General features: G+C 38.4%; 1 protein-coding gene across 1 annotated transcript; it reads left to right on the forward strand.

The window, feature by feature from the left end:
* The first annotated feature begins 1,353 nt into the window (after nt 1–1,353).
* Nucleotides 1,354–20,328, forward strand: LOC148359501 (aryl-hydrocarbon-interacting protein-like 1). Its single transcript, XM_088344788.1, has 8 exons — nt 1,354–1,499; nt 7,476–7,655; nt 9,536–9,724; nt 12,929–13,105; nt 13,176–13,317; nt 14,798–15,237; nt 16,031–16,172; nt 18,873–20,328. Exons 1-8 carry the CDS (start codon nt 1,404–1,406, stop codon nt 19,274–19,276), a joined length of 1,770 nt encoding a protein of 589 aa, XP_088200914.1. The 5' UTR covers nt 1,354–1,403; the 3' UTR covers nt 19,277–20,328.
* Nucleotides 20,329–24,034: the final 3,706 nt, after the last annotated feature.

Raw genomic sequence — 24,034 nt, forward strand, 5'->3', positions numbered from 1 at the left:
TTTTTTCTAGGAAAAAAAGCATACATTGGTTTAAATTGATTCAGGTAATGGAATAGTCCATGTTTTACCCCTTTTTGGGTTACAGTCATCCCTTGCTATAAAAAGGTTCACCTTAAGCGATCTCGCTGCTTCATCATGTGTTGTTTTGTGCTTTATGATTGGCTAAACATTCCCTAGTAGAGTAGGTTTAGGTATATAAATTTATACCGTATTTTCAACCCTCTAAAATAATTCTTGATATGTTTTGCATAGATGAGGCGCACTAGACCAAAAGGCCCGTGGTATTAAAACTACAGTAAGAGCTAGGGTTGCACAAAACTTGTTACATTTAAATGAAAATATTTCATTTCTTTGAACACAACATGACATTTGGCTTCACAGGTTATTTTAATTTTAGCAGCAAACAATGTGTTAAGTTAACCACAAGAGGGCACTTGAGGACCACTCTGCATGTTTCTCAAAGGCAGAACAGTTACGTTGGTAAATGGTCTGCATTTATATAGCGCTTTTTCAAGTCAATGAAGACATCCCAAAGCGCTTTACAATGTGCTTCACACGTACCCATTCACACACACTCACACACCAATAGCGGGGGCATTAGAGATTTAGTGTCTTGCCCAAGGACATAACATGAAGGAGCCGGGAATAGAACCTGCGATCTCTTGATCCCAAGACGAGCGCTTGACCTCCTGAGCTAATATGCAGTATCATTTAACAACAATCAAAACAAGAGACCATAATTTTGTACAAAACGTTGCTATAAACAAAAATCCTCAAGTAATCACAAACATTTCATAGGTGATTTGCAACAAGTGTTCGAAAGCTGGCAAATGAGCTGCTGTGAAAGTTCTTTGCTTCTCTTTTGTTTCTTTTTAGCAACAGAAAACCACAAGTGTGCACTCTAAGACCACTATATGTTTCTCAAAGGCATAACAGTTACCATATCACAGTCTCAATTGTGACCGTGCATTTCAAATTGTATCCACCCTTTTCTGGTATGTAAGGCTCATTTTCAAATATTTGTCATACTTTGGGTTATTAGGCATGGTATTTTTTTTTTTAAATTCATAATTGTTTTTCAGTACTAATATGATACAATTTGAGAAGAAACAGTTGTAGTTTGGAAAAAAAGCTACAGGTATATGAAATCAAAATGCTAATAGTAATGGTTTGCAATTGCATCTGTTGTTCCTTTCGCTGGGGTAAGGTCTGGCAAGATCTTCAACAGTGAAAGTCACCTGAATAGTTTTTTTTTTCATCTGTGGTCTCACCTGCCAATGGCTGGAGCCAGCCAGGGATTAGCTCCTCAGATTAAAGTGGCCTGTTCGGCCTAATCCTGCCATCTGTCAGAGAGCAAGCGACTGGCCTCCTTTCTCATCTTTGAGCCAAAAAGGTGCAGCAACATGGAAGAGACGTACCTCCTCAAGCATCCGGGTGTGAGGAAGAAAATTCTGGCTGGGGGCACCGGCCCGTTGCCTCACTTTCCTCCAGGCACCAAGGTACTGGTCACCTAACAGAATAGGACATGTAACCTTTTGGATTATTCATCTGTATATTCAGGATTAAGGAGGATTACTTTTTGTGGTTGTTATCATAATCCAATGCTAAATAATTTACTGGAATCTTTATTATATGTTAATGAGATACCGATGTTGCTGTAAACAAGTGCTACAAAGCACAAAGAAGCATACAACTATGGATACTCAAATTGACTAAACCAGACCATTATTGCTTTCATTTTTTTTGCCTATCCTCAAAGTTTTGGGGCTAATAGACCAGCAAGATGTCTATGTATCATGTCAGCTTCCTTTAGGTGAGCGTGTTATGTATAATAAATACTGTACAAATTTCTTGAACAATGAGTAGTTAAAAAAATGCCCCTTTATATAATAGTTTTTGCTTATTATTCAAATGAACATTGTTTTTTTCAATTTTTAACAAATTATATTATCCATCCATCCATTATCTGCACCGCTTATCCTCAGTAGGGTCGCGGGGGTGCTGGAGCCCATCCAAGCTATCTTCGGGCAGGGGGCAGGGGACAGGGGACACCCTGAGCTGGTTGCCAGCCAGTCGCAGGGCACACGGAGATAGACCACTCCCGTGCTCATTCACACAAAGGGACAATTTGGACCGGCCAATTAACCTAACATGCATGTTTTTGGAATGTGGGAGGAAACCAGAGTGCTCGGAGGAAACCCCAGCAAGCACGGGGAGAACATGCAAACTCCACACAGGAGGTTGAATTTCATGACCTCAGAACTGTGCCACACACGCGCTAACCACTGCGCCCCTGTGCTGCCCTGACTTAAATTATTTGCACTATTAAAGAGAATATTAAAACAGGGTGTTCCAAAATGTTTAAACCCATTTGGCCCAATAAATGTGACACTTTGCATTCGAATGCCATAAAATTTTCACAGCTTGTGTAGAGACGTTTAAAGTCTTTGTGTGTAACGTTTGTCATTTCTATCATTTTAGGTTAAGGAATGACATTTACTTTAAAACAGTGCATTTTGCGTGTAGAATGCTTGGACTTAGTCAACAAAGACAGTGCAGCATGCCTTCACACATTTTGCAAAGAAAGCACCAATAACGAAACATATTATTACTTGGCACCAAAAATGTATATAAAAGGGCTGCCTCTACAAGTTTAGCTGTAGCTTGAATACTGACTCAATGTGTACAGTAACAGGCGTGGCTCACATTCAACATTTATGAAAATATATCATAAAACTAACAAACATTTTTAGTTTTCTTTCTAAATTTAAATAAGATCCATCAAGTAGTTACTGATATCTGGGCATTAAGAATGGGTTAACCATTTTGGAATGACACCAAAAAACAAAGCCAATGGTCAAATCTTTGACAAATGCGGTCCAGCTTTGCACTGTCAATAGCTGCAACAGCTTCTGTTACTTGCCCCATCAGCTCATCCGTGTCTCTTGGAATAGGGGGTACATGGACCAATCCTTTCACAAATCCCCACAAAAAATCTGGGTGCCAGGACATGAGATAGTTATCATTCTGCCCAGACAGCCTAATGCAATTTTTTGGAAGTGTTGAGTTTAGAAACTGTCTAATCCTGAGCCTCCAGTGTGTTGGCATCCTATCCTCTTGAAAAATAAAGTCACCTGACTCTTTTTCACCCAATTTATCCAGTAACCAGTTTTCCAGCATGAGAAGGTACGTCTTACCACTGACGGTTGCTCTTTCAAAGAATAATCATCCGGTGAAAACTTTTTATGACATAGCGTAAAACGCGGTTACCTTAGGGGGATCAAGACGTTTATGTGGGTTCTCAGTACTTTTTTACACGTTGTGCTTGTTAACTTTGCCATTTACGTGGAAAGTTGCCTCATCGCTAAAAACAGGCTGGTCGTCAAATCTGTCATCTTCCATCTTTTGTTGCATTGCAATGATTTTTTATCAGTATCCTTCAAATGTTGGACTAACTGTAGCTTGTAAGGACTCATCTCCTATTGTGTTCTTAATGTTCGTCTTAAAAAACTGGTGAGGAAATCGAGCTCTGTTGTGGGCACAGAGCTGGACAGCCTGACAACAGTAGCTGAGAAACGGGCACTGAAAAAGCTGCGGTCAATCATGGACAATTCATCACATCCACTATACAGCATTATCTCCAAACGGAAGAGCAGCTTCAGCGACAGACTGCTGTCACAGTATTGTTCCATGGACAGACTGAGGAGATAATTTCTTCCTCATGCCATGAGGCTTTTTAACTCCACCCGGGGGAGTAAAAGCCCACATTAAACCACACCCCCTCATTGCATATGAATTTTTATTACAGTGTGTATTTTATGTAGCACTATTAAATACTCTATATCAACACGTAACATGTATTATATTCCTTTTACTTTATTATTGTTTTATTTTCAACAAAAAGATACTGCTGGAAGTGTGAATTTCCCTACAGGGATGCATAAAGTATCTATCTATCTATCTATCTATCTATCTATCTATCTATCTATCTATCTATCTATCTATCTATCTATCTATCTATCTATCTATCTATCTATCTATCTATCTATCTATCTATCTATCTATCTATCTATCTATCTATCTATCTATCTATCTATCTATCTATCTATCTATCTATCTATCTATCTATCTATCTATCTATCTATCTATCTATCTATCTATCTATCTATCTATCTATCTATCTATCTATCTATCTATCTATCTTAAGACATACAAAACTGTCGTGGTAGGAGACTGAAGTTCCCTGATGGCTCTTCTGATCGATTTATGGGGGCTCTGCTACAAAGCAGTTCAAACTGGTTTAATCACAGTTTCTGAAGTTGAGGGTCTCCCATTCTTTTAGCTGGACACAAGCACCAATCTGATACAAATTTACAACGCCATCTCACTATGGACTTTATCTCTAGTGGCTCCTTTTCAAATTTTCTGCTAAATGCCTGTTGAACAACAGTCCATGATTCAGTTTTTGCAAATTCAAGCACACAAAACGCTTTTCTTGTTGAGTAAAGGCCATTAATGGTTTGAGAGGAAAAAGAATCGATAACCGTACAAAATTTTGTTAGTAATAAGCTTTAAAACAGCATATTTATCTTACTACCATTCATAGTTAAGGATACATGGAGACTTCAAATGTGCTCAAGACTTTTGAAACACCCTGTATGTTATGTGTAAAATGTACAAAATTAAATACTGCTCTTATAATTTAATGTCTTAACCAGTGTCTGAAACTCATGACAAAAAGTTACCGGACACCAGGGCAGACAACTTTAAAAAGTTGCCCGGCCATAAAGTTGCCTGCCCCATTTTTCACAACTTGAAACACAATAAGACGACTAATCGAAAAAAAAAACAAAAAAACACATTGTTGCAAAGTATTAAGGATTGATAATCAGAATATATTACAGAACAACACTTTAAGTTTATTATAAATCTACTCATAACATTCATTGTATGTGTATGACATCGCTGTTTTCCATCTGCCATCAGTATGTACTTGTATTTACTCATCTTCATTAATGCAATGTTTGCGTTGTGTCCTCTGTTATAAGCCACGTGTACTCCTCTTTCCACAATGCTTTTAATGTACGTTTACGTTTTATAACGTCATCAATTTTGTTAGCTTCTTTTCAATATTTCTTTTGGGGCTGAAGTTTTGGGTTGATCCCTAACCACTTCTCCATTTTTCTTGTGTTTTCTGTGTTTCTACTTTGGAAAATGGTATGCAAATGCATGACCTTATAACGCTCGGAGGTTATTCGATGCAGGCTTCTGATTGGCTGCCGAGTAATGCAAATTGCCAAACGAACCGAAATTTCCAAACCGAACGAAAATTTCAAAATCGGAAAAAAGCAAACGTGTGATTTGAAAAAACGTCTTTCGCTTTATTTATTTATTTAATTTTTTCTTTCTTTCCTTCTTGAAAAAGTTGTCGGCCATCCGGGCAGAGAACTTTTATAAGTTGTACGCCCGACGTAAACGATGCACGCCCCGGGCGTCCGGGCAGACGTCATTTCAGACACTGGTCTTTACATAAAGAAGTATCTCTAAGTATTTTAGCAGACCCGAAATTGCGTCTCTGAGACCCTAAGGGGTTAAGCGACCTCAGTTTGAAAACCACTGTTTCCGCTGTCAAACATGTTGTTGCGGGTCACGTTTATTTGCCGTCAATTATTCACCACATGAGGGAATCGTTGGCTGTCTGGCACGAAACACACCAACAAGCATTTGGTCAAGCAAACTGCCTCATGTATAATGGCAGCAGATCCGTGTTTGTCTCGCAGTGTGTGAGGGCGTTTTTTTTGTTTGTTTTTATTGCTGCTGTTGTCCTCATTCTGGTCACATCCAGCTATTGGCACTAAGCCCGGGATACACTGACAAACATTTTCCCTGACAGTGCCAGCATGGATTTCAACTGCTGTGCATCTGCAATACTGTGTGTGTGTGTGTATATGACCTAGCTGCTGAGGAAGTTCCCCGTGGTAAATAAACACTGGTATCAGTACATTATATACTCTGTAGGGTGTAAAGCCCTACTAAAGCTCCAAAGGTAGGCTTAAAACCAGAGTTTGGTCACCATATTAGGGTTTTGAGCTGAGGGTAACGGTTCCAACCTAGAGTTTGAGAGGATTATTCTCGGGTTTTATATTGAATTCAGGGTTTTGAACTAAGTATTCAAACAACAGTTTGTGCTCCACATTGTTTTAGACTGAATTTAGGGTTCCCGGATAGGGTTTGAAATCTTGTTTTGGGCCATAGGGTTTTCAATTTGATTTAGGGCCTCCAACAAGGGGTTGAAATAAGATGTTTGGCTTTAAACTGAATTTCTGCTTTCCAACTCGTGTCTATAGTTTGGGCTCAATATCTGGGTTTTAAATTAAGGTTTGAAACCAGAGTTTGCGCTCCATATTGAAGTTTTAAAAAGGAATTTGGGTAAAAACCATGTTTTGGGCCATATTAGGGTATTAGGACAAATTTTGAGTAGCCAACTTTGGTTAGAAACTAGATTGGGGCTACACTGGAGTTTTAAACTGTCTTTAGGGTTTCTGACTAAGATTTGAAACTAGGGTTTGCGCTCATTATTGAGATTTTGGAATGAACTTGGGGAGAATCATTGTTTTGGGCTATATTCGTGCTTTTAAATGAATTCAGGGTCCCCAGTTGGGGTTTGAAATTAGATTTGGGGCCAAATTGGAGTTTTAAACTGTCTTTAGGGTCTCAGACTAAGTTTTTAAACTAGGGATTCGGCTCAGACCTAGGGTTTTCAAGTGTATTTGGGGTTTCGAACTATGGTTTAAAACAAGGCTCCGTATTAGGATTTTAAACCGTTTTTAGGGTTAAAAACTAGGCTTTGAATTGGGTTTTGGGACAGTAGTAGGGCTTGAGATTAAATTTGGGGTTTTCAATATAAATGATCTGCATTTATAATAACTGGAGTTTAAAACTAGGGGCTCGGGCTCCATATCAGTTTTCAATTGAATTCAAGGTTTTTTGCTATGCTTTGAAACAGGGTCTTGGCTATATTAAGATTTTAAACCAGATTAAAGCTTCCTAACTAGGGTATAAAATGAGATTTTAGTCTATAATAGGATTTTAAAATTAATTTAGGGTTTCCAACAAGGGTTTGAAATGAGATATTGTTCTATGTCAAAGTTTTAAACTGAACTTAGGTTTCCCAACTAGGGTTTAAAATTGGGTTTTAGGCTAGATTAGGGGTTTAAAATGGATATAGGGATACCAAATAAGGTTTAAAACTGTGAATCCGGCTCCATTTTAGGGTTTTAAACTGTTTAGGGTTACAAACGAAGGTTTAACAGGGTTTGGCTCCATTTTGTGGTTCCATAAGAGCTACAGTATTATAGGTATACTTGATATTTTGAAAGAAAAGTATAGATTTATGTCTCGCAATGATTATTTTGCTCAATCATGAACTTATGTCTGTGTCTGCTTCGATCTGTTCGTGTGTGTGTGCACGGCAGCTGGTTTTCCATTTTCAGACTCTGCTGGATAACTTTGAGCGCATGGTTGTGGATGACAGCCGGACGGCCGGAAGGCCCGCTGAAATCTTCGTTGGCAAAATGTTCAAGTTGGAAGTGTGGGAGACGCTGCTCACATCCATGCGGGTCGGGGAGGTGGCCGAGTTCTGGTGTGATGCTGTTGTGAGTTAGACATGCTTTCAGACACATGCACTCACACAAATGCGTTGAACTTTTGCAATAAGGGTGTGCAGATTGATCCAATTATTAATATTATTGATACTGAGTGAGTACTTTGATCGGATTGATACTATTGTCTTGGGAACGATTCTATCTTCCCATTTTAACTTTCATGTAATAATGTTGTATGCGGGTCGTAACATTTCACATACATTATAACTTTTGACTTCGATCCTGTGTTCATTTGCACTTCTGACTTTTTTTTTCAAAATATTTTTTAATGGACGGTAATTTAATTGACATTGTTGTGCAGCAGGGGTCCCCCAACCTTTTGAAGCTGAGAGCTACTTTTTGTTACCAATTAGCTCAATTAGCTACCAGTTTAATATTAATTTCTAAAGTAACTTATCATGATATTAAAATGCAATTTAGGGTTCCCAATGAGGGTTTGATATGAGGATTTGGGCTATATTAGGGTTTTACATATAATTTAGGGTTTCCAACTATCTAGTTGGATTTTCAAATGTCTTTAAAGTTTCAAACTCAGTTTTGAAACCAATTTTTGAGCTCCTAGTAAAGGTTTGAAAGATAATTTGGTGTTTAAAATTATGGTTTAAAACTACGGCTTGTGCTCCTTTTTAGGATTTTAAACTGTCCTTAGGGTTTAAACTATGGTTTGAAATGAGAGTTAAAACTAAATGAGGGAAATTAGAGTTCAAATTGAATCTTATCAATATGGATTGGATTAATACTGTTTTCCCATTCGAACTGCGAATATAATAATGTTGTTTTTGGGTCGTAAGAGTAACATTCAATTTCAATGTAATTGTTTTTATGTACACTACTTACTATTGCTATGTTTTTGATATATTAATATATTATTTCCGGGTCAATTCATAGATCCACCAGAAAGCGCTAAGTCAAGCCCATCATAGTTACGGTATCCACGTATCACAAAAGGAGCAATTACAGCATTTGAAACAACAACAGCGAGCAACTCTTTAGTAGATATTCCTGACAGCATAGGGATATCATTTATTTCGAATGATGCAAATGTATTTCAAAATCAGTAAAAAATGGTCTCAATAACAGTATTTTATACAGAGTTACGGCATAAAGGTGTCCAAAGAGGCTAAACTTGTAAGGGTGGATGAACAATTTTGGCGACCTTGGAGGAAGTCTCCAAGGGCCGAAGAAAAGGCCGAAGAAAAGGAACAAACCTCACCCCTACCATCAGTTCTGGATATCTCTGATCTACATTACAAGTGCTCGGAACACATCGTCCAACCATTTTGATACAAAACACTGTTTGAGCGTGTGGATCACATGCGCATCGTCTATGATGCAAAGATGGCCGACCTAAATCAGCAGCAATGGGCTGTAGCCTGCCTTACCTTCTGGTTGGCTGAAAGCAAGCGCTGTCGGATGTATAAAATGTATAAGAAAACAGTCTAAATTGTTATATTGTTACATCGCTGCTTTTTTTAATTGGCTCTTGACTTTTGCACTGAAACAGTTGTAATGAAAATATCTAGATTTATGTTTTACATTGTTGTTATCTAATTAAAAAGAACATTTATAATGCCTAAAACCTTAATATTGTGTTTATCATAATAATAAGATGACTCAGTGGGAGGGGTCTATTATTCAATCATTATGACATTTTCAAGCAAAAGGTATCGGTATCGGAACAGTATCATACGATGATACCCTGTAGTTACTTGGATCGGATCGATATCAAAATTCGCCTACCCCTATTTTGCACAAGTCTGGTCTGAATCCTGATGTGGAATGTTAAGTCGATTTTTCAGGATGTTTGTGGCGCCGAATCACTTCATCCAATCTCAAACTTAACTTTTTTGTTGCTCACTGTGGCGGTGCAGCACACAGGTTTGTACCCCATCGTGTCCAAGGGCATGCGACTGATCGCTCAAGGCAAAGACCCCCTGGAAGGCCAGAGGCACATGTGCGGCATGGGGAACCTCTTCCATTACCACTCCACTGGCTTTCCCGAGCTGGATGAACTCATGAGGACACCGCAGCCACTTATCTTCATCATGGAGTTGCTGCAGGTAAGGAAAATATATACAGTACAGTGAAACATCGTTTTTTGCGGGGGTTTATGTTCCAGAAATTAGCTGTGATAGGCAAAATCCGTAAAGTACGGGACAACCCTTTTTTTTATACAATTATTATTATGCAATACATAGTCTATTATACATTAAAATGAAAGAACAAATACTTTTTACAGGCACAAACAATTGATAAATAAATGTAAGTACGCGATATTGTTCCTGCAAACATTTATCTATTTTTCTACTAATCAGAGAGCGAACACTTGAAAATCCGTAACGCAGCAGGCATGTGAAAGGTTTTAGCAATATAGTGAGGGATTACTATATACAGTATGTACTTTAAATCTGCCCATACAAAACTGATAAAAACACAACACTGAAAATAATAGTAATATATAAAACGGTGTTTTTCAACCCATTTCAATCCAAAGAACCCTATTTTCATTTAACAAAACTTGAGGCACATTGTATGTCAAAAATGTTTCTAAATTGATTCCCAGGACCAATTTAATTTATTTACTTGTTTATTCAAGTAGTTTTTTAAAGCTCCAATTGTGGCTCAGAGGTAAATACACGGTATTTACTCTGGTTAAAAATGTTGCTGTAATTAAGGTTTTACTATATATTTGTAGTCAGTTTTTAGTTTTTTTTTAACCTTGGTTTGGTAGAAAATTAACCTAAATATTACGTAAAATGAGAAATTATTCAACAACTTTTATTCTCCTCTCTCTCTTTTTTTTTAGAAAAAAAAGATACAACTAACCAATTAATGTGCAAGAGTTTTACTTTATCTTTATTTGTTTTATTAACTTTGTAGCAATATATAAACATATATATATATGTATATATATCTCATCATCTCATCTCATCATCCGTACCGCTTATCCTCATTAGGGTCGCGGGGGGGCTGGAGCCCATCCCAGCCATCTCCGGGCAATGGGCAGGGGACACCCTGAACTGGTTGCCAGCCAATTGCAGGGCACACAGGGACAGACAACTCATTCGCTCATTCACACCTAGAGACAATTTGGACCGGCCAATCCACCTGAAATGCATGTTTTTGGAATGTGGGAGGAAACCCACGGAAGCACGGGGAGAACATACAAACTCCGCACAGGAAGTCTGGAGCTGGATTTGAACCCACGACAGGTTCCCATGACATGAACTGTGCCGCACAAGCGCTAACCACTGCGCCGCTGTGCTGCCTATGTATATATATATATATATATATATATGAAAATAAGTTGAAAAACAAACACTGATTATATGATAAATCAAGAAAATGTGCAATATTATGATGTAACGCGATTTAATAAATCATTTTAATAAATTTTTTGGATAATGTAATACAAATTAAAAAGTCATAGAAGTTAAAGAAAAACAAGTTTGGACCCAAAGAGAGGCAATATTTTCCAGATCTACAGCCTTCTAACCATTTTTTGTCACATAAGATCGGATATTCCTTACAATCTCTGAAAAGCAGTGACAACCCCCTCATCTCCAACGCTGCCTCCAAACACAGCTTTGAAGTCAACCCACCGGGGGGGTCCTATCAACTGCAGCATCCAAAACAAAACTTTGACAATGCTTATCATGTCAGAGCAGACAATTGCGTGTTCTTGTTTAGCATTTTCTTGTATTCGCTCCTGCTGTTTTAATTCAGTAGGGGCTTTATCAGGGGAAAAAAAAAATCATACCTTGAGGACAAAGCTCATAGAAGCACACAGAAAAGAAAACAAACATCCTTCACTATCTATTTGAAAATCTGGCTATTGGAATCAGAACACTCACTTGACTCCGCCAAGGCTGAAGTAAGAAAGAAAAAAGTACGGTTGGTTGTTGGCAAGCCATTTCCTGGTTTATGGAAGATATCAGCAAGGTAATTTAGACAATAGAAAGCACCACAATCGAGCCTCAAAATTATCCGCTACTAAATGTTGAAAAATGAGATGTATTCCAATTTGTCACTGCAAACAGAGCCAACAACATTGACATGTTGCCGTATGGTAGGCACCTTCAAACTAGGAAAAACAATCTCAGAGACAATTTCTTCCCACAGGCCATCACCACCCTAAACAAGTGTGCAAGACTGTGAAAAAATATATTTCTTGCCAGTTTTGTTGAAAAATAGGTATGCCTATCTTAGTTGCAAATTGTTGCAGCTGCTAAATGTTATTGCACAACCTTTCTTGCAGTATTATTATGATGCATTATTTTTCATTGCACTATTATCACAACTTTCTTTTTTATCTCATTTTTTACTTATAAGACATATTGCAAGTTCATCCTGGAGTGCCATATATAATCTCCTTGCATACAATATACACAATGTTGTTAAAATATAAAACAATTTTCTGAAATTCTAAATTTAAAAAGGTCTTGTTGAATTGCACATGAATTTGACCATATAAAGATTTATCTTTTGTTCCTTACCCCAAAATTATACTACCAAACAATCTAAAATAGGCCAAATTATGACATATGGGAGGTATCGGATATCAAAATAATCAGGTATGGCACATCATTTTGTAAGTATAGAAAGTAGGATTTTTCTTCTTTTACTATACTTTCTTTTTTCTGGTAAAATGTAAAAAAAAATTCTTAAATAATCAAAATGATCTGAACAGACGGATCATTTTACCAAATGAGGTCTTATTTTATAGAGCACAATTATTTTTAGAACATTTTAAAAATAATTTTAAATAGCTCCTGTTTTTAGAAAAAATAATTCCTAAAATAAACTTTAAAGACAGAAGTTCAATTTTGTTTATGTTATTTTGGACCAAACTCTGCCAGGTTGCCGGAAAATCAAACTTAAATTGGAAAGATGATCATTTTATATTTATATTTATTTTTCTACGTTTTTCTTACGGGCGTTTTTGTTGTCTGTGATTAAAGGTGACTACATATATAACACAATGACTGGAGAAAATATTTAAATGATTGAAAACAATACAAAATACATTTTTAATCAGTAAAAACGTCTGTAAATTAATTTAGCTCTGCAGAAGAAGGAATCATTAAACTATTATTACAGTGGGTTTCATTTTTGAAATTAAGTTTCATTTTAATATACTTGGATGTTATTTTACATTTTTATATTTTCAATGGTCAGTTTTCAAGTTCGTTTTTGTGTATGTATGTCATTGACCTTGTTCCCTGATTTCATGTTCCGTGCAATGACCTAACCAATGTTCCCAGGTGGGTGACCCTATGTCCTACCAGAGGGAGTCGTGGATGATGGAAAAAGACGAGAAGCTGAGCACGGTGCCAGTCCTGCACGCCCGGGGCAACGCCCTGGTCAAGCAGCGGCAGTACCGGGAGGCCGCTAGCCAATACAAGGAGGCCGTGCTGCTGCTTAAAACTGTGCAATCGCGGGTGAGTGAGCACCAGGGACTGGGGGGTGGAGTGTCCCCTTCTAATATCATGTCTTCATTTTTCCTTGCAGGAGATGCCTGGCGACCCCGACTATGTCAACTTGGCCCGTATGATTGTCCCGCTGGAGCTAAACTACTGCCAGTGCATGCTGGAGCTGCATGAATATTACGAAGCGATCGAGCATGCCGATGAACTGTTGGATAAGCACAAAGGTGGGAGGGGCTAAAAGCCCACTGATCTCTAATCCAATAGTTGACTCTGGACATGTTAAAGTTACCCCACCATTGTTTGTAGTGTCCGTAAAAACTTAAACATTAGCGATTTTCTCTGTTAAGTATGTGTTAGCAATGCAAAACTAAGTTCAAAGAGACCTTATGGTTTATGTTCCACCACGCCTATCTGCTTTTATATTACTTTTGGTAAAACTGTTGATGGCGGAACACATTATGTAGGAGGAATGGGAGAACAGGGTATGTGGTCGAGAGTAACGTAATGCTCGTCACCAATTTTGTTTCTCTGTTAGTGTATCATGGAAATCATGCAAGTAAGAGGCCTGCTTCAAATACAGTCAAGGAGGTTGAAAAAAGAAGTCTATTTGATCATGACTAAAGAATGCATGTACTTGCACCCGCATCATGAAGGAGTTTGACAGATGCTGCAGTGATGAGCCGGGACACAGGTAGCAGAAATGTAGTCTCAGGTCAAGTTCTTTTGTTGTTATATAAATTTGAAAAAAAAAAAGAAAAACCCGTGGATTAAAAAAACCCCACATCTCTTTCAGGGGATAAAAGTGGCACTCAAAAACCTAAAATAGTAATGTTGGTGAGTATGGGTTAATTGTAGGGAGCGCTACCTAAAATCCAAGCACTGCAGTTTCACAGGCAATATAACTTTTGGTGCATGCAACAGCACCGAGCAAAATTTATGTAAAACATAAAGTGCTATCCTAACAAGAATAGAAAGTACCTTGTTTTAGGGGAGGAAATATGCATTAAATGCCCGTGCCTTATTCCCTCTGGCCTTTTAGGTAGCGGTGAGCCCGTCCCAGCTATCTTCGGGCAGTGGGCAAGGGACACTCTGAACTGGTTGCCAGACAGTCGCAGGGCACACAGGGACAGAAAACTCACTCGCTTATTCACACCCAGAGAGAATTTGGACCGGTCAATTAACCTCACATGCATGCTTTGAGAGTGCCCGGGGAGAACATGCAAACTTCAAATGGGAAGAATGCAGTAGCTGGACTTGAATCCTGAAACTCTGCACTGTGGGGCTGCACCACCTTTGCCCGAACATATCCACAATTATCCTAAATCTCGTAAGGCAGCTATTCGCTAATTTTCCAGATCAATGAACGTTTGGTTGGGAGTTCCTGTCTCCCTGTTGAATTTATTATGATATAAATCCTTTGTCAGACATCAATTTTGCGATCTTGAATCCCTGTCCAGCATACCAGTTTTGTTTTAATTTTACATTGGTTTCTCAACATGCATGTACTTGCACGTCCATCATGAATGTGTCTGACAGCACTGCAATGATGACACAAGCAAGAGGGGGCAGCCGTGAGTAAAGAAGTCCCAAGTTTCGTACAGCTCTTTTTCAGCAATTGGACTGTGATCAAAACATCTCACTGACACGTTTCGGGTGTATCTAATATATCGGCTTTCTCATTTCAAGTCTTTGTGTTCTGTACAGACTGCGTAAAAGGTTACTACAAGCGAGCAAAAGCTCATGCTGCCGTGTGGAATGAGAAAGAAGCACGGCGGGACTTCAACATGGTGGCACAGCTGGACCCCACGCTGGCCTCACTGGTCCACCGAGAACTCAGGGCCTTTTCTGACCGCATGAAGGAAAAGTACTGGCAGGAGAAGGATGTCTACTGGAATAAGCTGGACGGCAAGGACGTCACCCCTGAAAAAGAAGAGAAGGTGGCCGATGAGGAAAAGGAAGAGGCCCGGGACGGAGAAAAAGGCAACCTGAGCCATCAGACAGAAGGGAAGGATTGGCAGCAAATGTTGCGTCTGGTGATGCTGCTGCAGGAGCAGGGGAACGTCCTCATGAAAGAGAAGCTCTTTCAGGAAGCGGCCGAAAAGTTCAAAGAGGCTTTGAATTATGTGGATATCCTTCAAAACAAGGTCGGTGTGACGGGAAACATCACAAAAAGATATAATTAAACAGATGAAATTCATAAATCCGCTTAAATTAACAGCTGTATAAGTACAATTCCAGGAAAAGGATCTTCGTTTGCAAAGTAATTGTTGTTATTATTGCATTTAAAATTTGAAAAATTCATCCTGCATCTCATTCCCTTTATTCTAACTCCCTCTCAATTTTGCTCCTTACTCTAGCAATACACAATCACAAGTAGATGAAGACCGCCCCTATTCCACTACAAAGCATAGAGCAGGGGTGTCAAACTTGTTTCTGCCGAAGAACATGTTAGTTTGATGGCTGTCCTCGAAGGGGCTGTTATAATTTATCATGGACCTAACTATACAATCAATGTGACTACAGTACTCAATAATGTAAAAAAATATCAATGTGAATTTATTGCTTATTCATATCACAAACATTGCAGTTTCTTTTTGCATTCATTTCTTTATTAAACAAAGTAGGCGTTTTTTAAGGGGCAAAAAGAGCTAGTCTAACGTGTCAAGTGGTAGGGTTGGCAGGCATGCTATTAGCCTGCACGTGTCTCGTTTTTTTATTGCGCTCACAACGCCGCATCAGCGTCTTCCTATTAGGCATGCAGGAGCTGAGGTGTGGCAGCAAATCCAAAAATAACATGTCTACACGAAGCGATGTCAGTGACAATCCTCCCACAAACGACCTTGCTCTCCAGCAGGGCCTCGTCCTCCCAAAATCCGTCACGGTTCTTGTCTACCTTCAATCCCCCGCTGTTCGGCTGACATCCGACATGTTCGGCAGGTACGTCCGGGCGACGAGGACCAGGAGTCGTTGGTCAAAGTGCGGCTGCCGCTGGGCCTCAACCTCAGCCAGTGTATGCTGGAGCTTCAAAACTACCAGCAGGTTCTGCACATAAATCGCGAGTTGCTGGAAAGCCATCCAGGTAACATGTAAGGCACATGTGTCAAAGACATGGCCCGTGGGAAAAATGTGGACTGTGACCGCGTTTTATGTGGCCTGCGAAACAATAATGAGAAAAGCACAAAAAAAGAATTAGCCAGGATGATCTGCAGTTTTATTTACGTCCACTGAATGTCACCAAAGCCAGGCGCCACATGCAAAGCACCGAATGTAGCTGTATTTGCTCACTACCATTAATCAACCAAAGAACATTGAGGAAACCCATCTCAATTGTATTTTACTTCATATAAAAAGTCAAAGATCCGCTGTTTAAAGCAAAACAAAATATACAACAAACCAAAAAAAATAGTTTGGGTGTCATTTGCGGTTGTAGAATTAATTCATACATGTTTCAAGTACAGTCCAAAACGCCATCCCAAACTCCCAAAATGATGAATAAAGAAGAGTTTTTTCAATTGTGTCTAAGGAACGGATAAACTTGCTCGCGCAACATAATGAGCTTGACAGAGGCTTCAATGATGACACAAGCCAAAATAAATTCTGTGCAGCACCTTTAAAAAGCTTTAGCTCTTTTCTTTCATAGATGTCAAGTCTAACAGTTAACTTTCCGTTCAGTTTTATTAAAAAAAAAGATTAAAAAAAACAACACTTTAAAATCATTTACTCAATCGTTTAAGTTAGTGTTTGTATGTTATTTTTGACATGTTTCAGTCTGCCTGAGATTCTCTGAGAAAAATAAACTGTTTTACTTTTTTCCCTTTACAAATATATACAGAGATTAAAACTTCCCAAGAAAAAAAATCCTCAATAACCGTCTTATTAATACATCTTACATGTTTGAATCATAGTTTAGTGGTGAGCCTCCGAAAAGACCCCCAGCCCTCCAGCTAAGACAGACTTTTTCGGCCATTATTTTACCAGTACGACCCCCATAAGATTTTTTCTTATATCATGTGGCCCCCGTGTTGAAATGAGTTTAAACTTTTGATGTAGGGGAGAGCAGCTGCTGTCACGAGTTGCAATCTTTGTTTTTATGTGCAAATGCTTTTAAGAAAGTCTAGTTTCCCTATGCATGCTTTTTCGAGCGCAGACGTGAATATTTTTCACGGAGCCCGCAGCGCCGTGTTCCCTTTTAAGCAGCTTCACGCTTGATCTCAATGTTTAAACGAAAAGATGTGTCAGTCACGGCTTCTGATTGGTTGCCTTGGAAACCACCAAATTCACAAATCATTTCGGTTTTTCGTTGTTTCAACCGGGAATAGTAATTTGATAATGACGCGACCCTTTGGGGTCACTTGGCAGATGTATTTTTCTTCCAGGTTGATCAAATAAATCAGATAGAATGCTTTCCAAAAGCAAACACTGGTTACTATGGAACAATTTATCACAAAGGGACATTGTGTATTGTTTAGCGGCTTAGTCTGGTTGAATAACCTTCGTTCTTTCAAAAAAAAACAATATCTATCTTAATAATAAGAGACAATTAACGTCCTGGCGGCACAGCGGTTGGGTGGTTAGCACGCAGCTCCACGGTGCGGAGATTCAGGGTTTAGGTCCAGCTACTGCAGCCTCCCGGTGTGGAGTTTGCATGTTCTCCCCGTGCCTGTGTGGGTTTCCTCCAAGTACTCCGGTTTCCTCCCACATTCCCCAAAACATGCCTTTCAGGTTAATTGGCTGGTCCAAATTGTCCGTACGTTTGAATGAGCGAGTGATTTGTCTGTCTCTGTGTGCCCTGCGACTGGCTGGCAACCAGTTCAGGGTGTCCCCTGCCCACTGCCTGTAGATGACTGGGATGGGCTCCAGCACCCCCGCGACCCTATTGAGGATAAGCGGTGCAGATAATGAATTGATGCATGACCTATTATATACTCATAGAAATGAGACATTTGCATGTATATTACATAACATGAGGCTCACCATGAAGAACCTGACATAATTGTTTGCTATATTGCTGCTACAGGTACTTCCAAAAAACAAAAACTTTGTAAAAGGCTGGGCTTAAAAAAATAGAATAAATAAAATTTTGCAGTTTGGTCACTTTGAGTCGCCAAACCTTGTGTTCTTCCGTATGATTTAACTCACTCGTTTTCAGTTGCACTACACAATACAGCGACATCCAATTGTCAAATTTTACATAGTATCTTTTTACTGGCTTACACGCAAACTTCTTCATTGACACAATACGGAAGCCTTTTTTGGCAAACGTAATTCCTTTCATATATTTTCTAAAATATATTATTAGTCTTTCATGTAAGTTTTCTACCATTGAGGTGTTAAATAGCTTGTGAAGTCTATGCTTAGCCCTGTAAATTGTTGTATAATCCTAATCCTTGATTGTAAAATGTGCTCAACCGAGAAAAGAAAGTAGTAAATTAAATGAATTACTTTAAAGAAAATCAAGTGAAGCTTTTACCTTTTGAAGGAATATTTTGCAAAATTTTAAATTGCTATTTTGAATATTCTACAATATAGTTTAAACTATAATAGAGCATAATATTTAGTGCTTTCTGGTAATACAAAAAAACTTACATTCAGTAAAAAACAATAACATTGATTTGAATACTGGCAAAAAATACATGAACTAGCATACCAATGTTCATTTTTATTTAAAAAAATCAGGTCGGGAAATAGTTGATTAGGTTGGCATTAACACCATTTATTTGATGGGGGCTCTCAATTATTTTTCTCACTTTCTCCCATGCTTCGTTTGGCCTTCACTCAGGTCACTTGAAGGCCCTGTACCAGCGTGCTCTGGCTCATGCCGCCCTGTGCAATGAGGACGAAGCCCGACGAGACTTTGCTGCAGTGGAAAAGCTTGACCCCCTGTTAAAGCCTTTGGTCCGCCAGGAGTTGAAGAAGATGGGCGAAAACCTCCGCAACATGTACGCACACCAAAACAAGACCTACTGGGAGGCCAAACGGGAGAAGTGGGGGCCAGGTCGGCCCCAGCAGAACAGCGGCAACCAAAAATGTCTTACCAGTGAGGATGAGGAGCCCCCTCTTGAAAACATGAGCCCTGAGTTCAACGCGAGCCCGGATGAAGATGCCCGCATCGCCACTGTCTCTGTTAGCGATCGTCCCGTTGGGGAGATTAAGGCACAAAAGATCTCCAAAGACAGTGATTAGATCCACTTACTCCAACCCCGCTTTCCGATCTTTTAAATTAATTTCATTAGTAGTTTTCCCCTTTTTTATCACTTATTTTAATTATTTCGATCAGGTATTACCCACTATTTCCTGGTTTCTCTACAATTCATTCACTCTAAGTAGGTGTGCAATTGTGGGTTGATGAATAGACGTGTGGAACATCTCAACTTCATTGCTGTATCTGTCAATAAAGGAATTAAATCTATTCAAACAAAAGAAACGGAGGTGGCGATAAGCCAGTGAATTGCAATCAGGGGAAGCAGGGGAGGCAGAGTCGTAATGAAAATGTAAAATTATATTATTAAATATTATTAAAACATCTAGTATGTAATGTATTACTGGGCTAAAAGCAAGTAAGGCATGCAAGGTTTTAGACTCAAGGCAGAGGGCGATAGAGAGGCCAAGGATTTTGATTTGGTGCACACTTCAGCCCTAAACAATACAATTGGTGATAGTATTAGCAAGCTAACAGCAATGTCAAGTTGTCCAAAAAGTAATTCCTAATGGAGGTCGACCTATTTATTGATGCTTTTATTTAAAAGTAACACAGCATAGACTGCATTGATAATTTAAGTAATCGTAAATGTAAATGATCTGCATTTGGTAAGACAATACACTTTTTTCAATGCAATCATTTAGATATTGCATTCTTGTGCTGCCAATCACATCAAAGATGACAGGTAGGTTAATTTTTTCTGACTTTCAAATCTTAAATCGTTGACCAGATCCAATTAGACATCTTTGCACCATTCAACTTTTGCACAGAACTAGTTAAATTCAGTGGGCGTAATCAACTTTAAGCACAGGTATTGTTGTTGACAGAGGGGAAAAATTAGGAAAGCCAGACTGGGCTTTGTTTCTTCAGAAGAAAAAACGCTTTTGGGTTCCTGTGAGGTAAACCATGAAAAGATTGCAAAACTGACTGTTTTTCGAAGACTGCGAGGGCTTGTGTCGATGATGTTCTTTTTTTCCCTTTTGTGTGATTTAATTCTTCTTTGTCATGGAAATAAATTTAGTTTGTTGGTGTCAAACTTGTGCATTCTTTACTTGTGTGTCTCTACTATTTTCCTTCTGGACTGAACAATCATTGTCCATATAAATGAACTAAAAAAATCGATAATTTTAAGCTAAAATTAAAACATGTTCAGAGTTTTGCTTCCTTCATAAAATGCTAGGGACAATATGTCGAATTAATTCGGCCATGCTGGCCAATTAGGTAACCACGGAAATAGATAGATTCTGAATTAAATAAAAATAATTTAAAGCAATTTACTCTACAAATTACATCTAAAAACTCCAAAGTTATAACGAGGGGCAAACGAAGGCTCAAGACATGAAAGCCAAGTTTTTTCTAGTTTTCTATCAGAGTCAATATCAGGCCCCAAACTTTTTTTAAATGTGTTCTCAGGGACTAAGTTCCCATATTCAGAGACTTTATTTTGCTCACATGGAAACTTGATGATTGTACCTATATTGATATATTGTATGTCATAGCATGTATAGTCATGATTGTATGATATCTTCATTCTAACTTCTATATGATTTACAGTGTGTCACAAAACTGGAGATTTCATTATAATGTTTGAAAGAACATCACTGAAGAAACCTCACTTCGACACAATGAAAAGAAATATGTAAACAAAGGCCTTGGCTTACTGGAAAGATAGATCATTTGGCTCAGACGGTGTGAAGCATGTGTGGTGGCAACCAGGTAAAGAGTACAAACATGTTTGTGTCAAGCCGAAAGTCAAGCATGGAGTTGGGAATGTCATGGTTTGGGGCTGCATGAGTGCAACTGTAGTTCGGGAGTTGCATCTCATTAAGGTAAACACAAGCTTGAGTATATACTGTGGAATAATGGAGCAGAGAATGATCCGCTCCTTCCAGAAACTGGGTTGAAGAGCAATGTTCCAGCATGACAATGACCCCAAATACACTTCTAAGGTGACCAAGTACTTTCTAGGGTCGAGAGTAATGGGGATGGACTGGCCAAGCATGTCTCCAGATCAAAATCCAATAGGACATCTTTGGGGCATCCTCAAGCGGAAGGTGGAGAAGCACAAGATCTTGAATATCCCCCAGCTCAGTCATGTTGTCATGGAGGAGTGAAAGAGCTTTCCAGTGGCAATTTGTGATGCTCTTCTGAAATCTATCATCAGGAGAATTAAAGTGGTTCTGCATAATCATGTTAGTCACACAAAATATGGAACTTCTGTAACTTTTCCTTAAGGGTGTACTCACTTTTGTTACCAGAAGTTTAGCTACTAAGGGCTAGATTTTGAGTTTTTTTGAGGGGAAAAATAGATTTACACTGCTATATAAGCTCTACACAGACTACGTTTATTGTGTCAAAGCAACGTTTCCTCGGTGTTGTTCAATTAAACATAAGATGAAATCTCTGCTGAAATGTGAGGGGTGAACTTACTTTTGTGAATTCCTGTAAATCTTTTATAACCTTTTCATTGATTTAATCATAATGAATTACCTTCTTAGTAAGTTTCAATTTGATTGCTTCTATGTTGGTTCAGTTGTGTTTTATTTTGTAGACAGAGGATGCTTGAGCTTATCCTAACAGTTTGACGCCTTTTCCAGTGAAAAGTTCCCCTCCTAGTTTTGTAGTCCATAGGTTTCAGTCCTTGAGACTACACTCCAGTATAAAATGAATTGTTTTTGACAAGGAACTCATGAATCCCACAAGCCATTATCTTGTTGCCCGTTGTGCCTGGAATATTTTGTGATAAACTTCGAATAAACTGATCATCTTGGCTATAGCGCTTGATCTATCCATCTCACAACCCAGATGTAAACAAACAAGCAGAGGAAGAAAAAAGATAATTTATCTACATGACTTAACTGCAGATTTTTATATTAATTGTAATGATTAAAATACGCTGAGGTTGCAATTATTGGTAAGATGGTTGACAACTCCAGCTGACTAGAGGAGAAACTCAAGCACTGTTTATTCTAAACTAAAAACAAATCATTGACATTTTTAATAAGGACACACACACAGCAAGAAGACAAATAGAAAGTTTTTATTACTGTACACAAAAAAGTAGAAAGCATCCGGTAAGCCAGCGCTTGCTCGTCTTTACAGTTCGCAGCACTCCAACACACAGTTCACCCCGTCAAACAAATACGTTGAAATGGTTAATGAGGTATATCCATGGAACGGTACAAACATATAATCAACAGTTAAGTGCGTTAGCATAAACTTGTGTGTTAAGGTAGTCAAGGTGATTGATAAAATGATCCATGGATTGATTGGTCGGGGATGAAAAATACAGCAGCAGACGTGAAGCAGGATCAAATGAAATGTTGCATAAGCCATTTGTGAGGATGTGCCGACTTGCTACCTTTTAGTCCCATTTCATTGGAAACAAAGTTACATAATGTAAACGTATGTAACATTGTGCACAGATAAAGACATAGCGGGCTTACTTATGCAAAACACTCAATAGCATCTCCTCACACTTCGTCGGAATACAAAACCCGCGTGAACACTTTATTGAAAAAAAAAAAATGTCGTGGAAAAAAATATATCAGCGCAGCATGCCCACCAAGCTGGTGGGGTGTATTAGTTCCATTTTGCATGGGCGTGCATAATTCTGGATGTGGATTTCTGTGTGTATGTAGTTCTCAAGAGAATTTCATAAAAACAGTGATTCAGATTTCATTTAGTTTACAATATATTTATTATTCTTTTTTAACATAGAATGTGCTTGAAGGATAACCGCAGTTTGGAAAAATGTCATTTGCACCATTCTTACACAAACGTGATTTATTTTAAGTCAAATAATTAAAAAAGTCCATTTTAACATCCTTAATCGCATTGCATTTTGTTTTAAAGGTACATTTTGAGTCACATGCGGAAACCTCAGAGGTTTCCTTTATGTAATTTCCCTCTGTATTCTCATGAGAACAGTGTGAGCATTTTCAAATTCTTGACTTGTTATTTTCAAACTGGGAGGCCACAGAAATCGGTCAACTAATTAAAATAAAGTCATCTTGGGCAATTACAAGCTCTTGTTTGTGACATATCAATTTAAATCTGACAAGCCCCCACCCTCATCCCTGCAGCAATGATTAAAAAAAAACAAAAAAAAAAATCAAAAATTATAGGTCCATACTCTAAATCGTGTATATTTTAGAGCAAGGGAGGCAGGTGAGGCACAGCTTCACCTGTCATCATCGAAATATAAAATAAAAACACATGAAATGGTTATATTAATTTAGTGTTAAAGTTCTATCTCATTTATCTTCACAATTTTCACTATATTTTTGGTAAATCACAGAACTACGGTTCACATGCTAAGTATGGTCTGCCTTAACATCAGGCCCCTGACACAACAACAAAGAGCATTATGACGCACGTTTTTATTAAGAAGTCAAAGTCTTGGTACACGTTGATAATTATAATGGGATTTGAACCCAGGTCGCAATCGTAAGTGTGGTAAATTCTTAGCACTGGACTACCAATGATATAGATAACAATTAAAGGCATTGGGTTTAGTTACGGTACCAGAGAGGAATGTTCATTTTGCTGTGCATTTAAAAAAAATTACAATAGATTTGTCACTTAAATAGATATAAATTAGAATAATAGAATTTAACATGTAAAACGCACAACAAAAGTATGTGACTAAAATCAATGTGATAATGGGCTGAAATCTACTGCATTTTTGCAAGCCATCCAGACCACTAGTGGTCAAGTGCTTTGACCCTTAAGCTGAACTT

This window comes from Urocampus carinirostris, chromosome 9 (assembly GCF_059441175.1).
Source record: "Urocampus carinirostris isolate Australia breed hairy pipefish chromosome 9, RoL_Ucar_1.0, whole genome shotgun sequence".
Lineage (NCBI taxonomy): Eukaryota > Metazoa > Chordata > Actinopteri > Syngnathiformes > Syngnathidae > Urocampus > Urocampus carinirostris.

What these genes read in the sequence shown, in the direction of transcription:
- LOC148359501 (XM_088344788.1), top strand. Translation starts at nt 1,404, where the DNA reads ATGGAAGAGACGTACCTCCTCAAGCATCCGGGTGTGAGGAAGAAAATT. An exon ending in AGTTCTGGTGTGATGCTGTT is followed by an intron (nt 7,656 to 9,535) that starts GTGAGTTAGACA and finishes GTGGCGGTGCAG; the next exon opens with CACACAGGTTTGTACCCCAT. An exon ending in TCATCATGGAGTTGCTGCAG is followed by an intron (nt 9,725 to 12,928) that starts GTAAGGAAAATA and finishes CAATGTTCCCAG; the next exon opens with GTGGGTGACCCTATGTCCTA.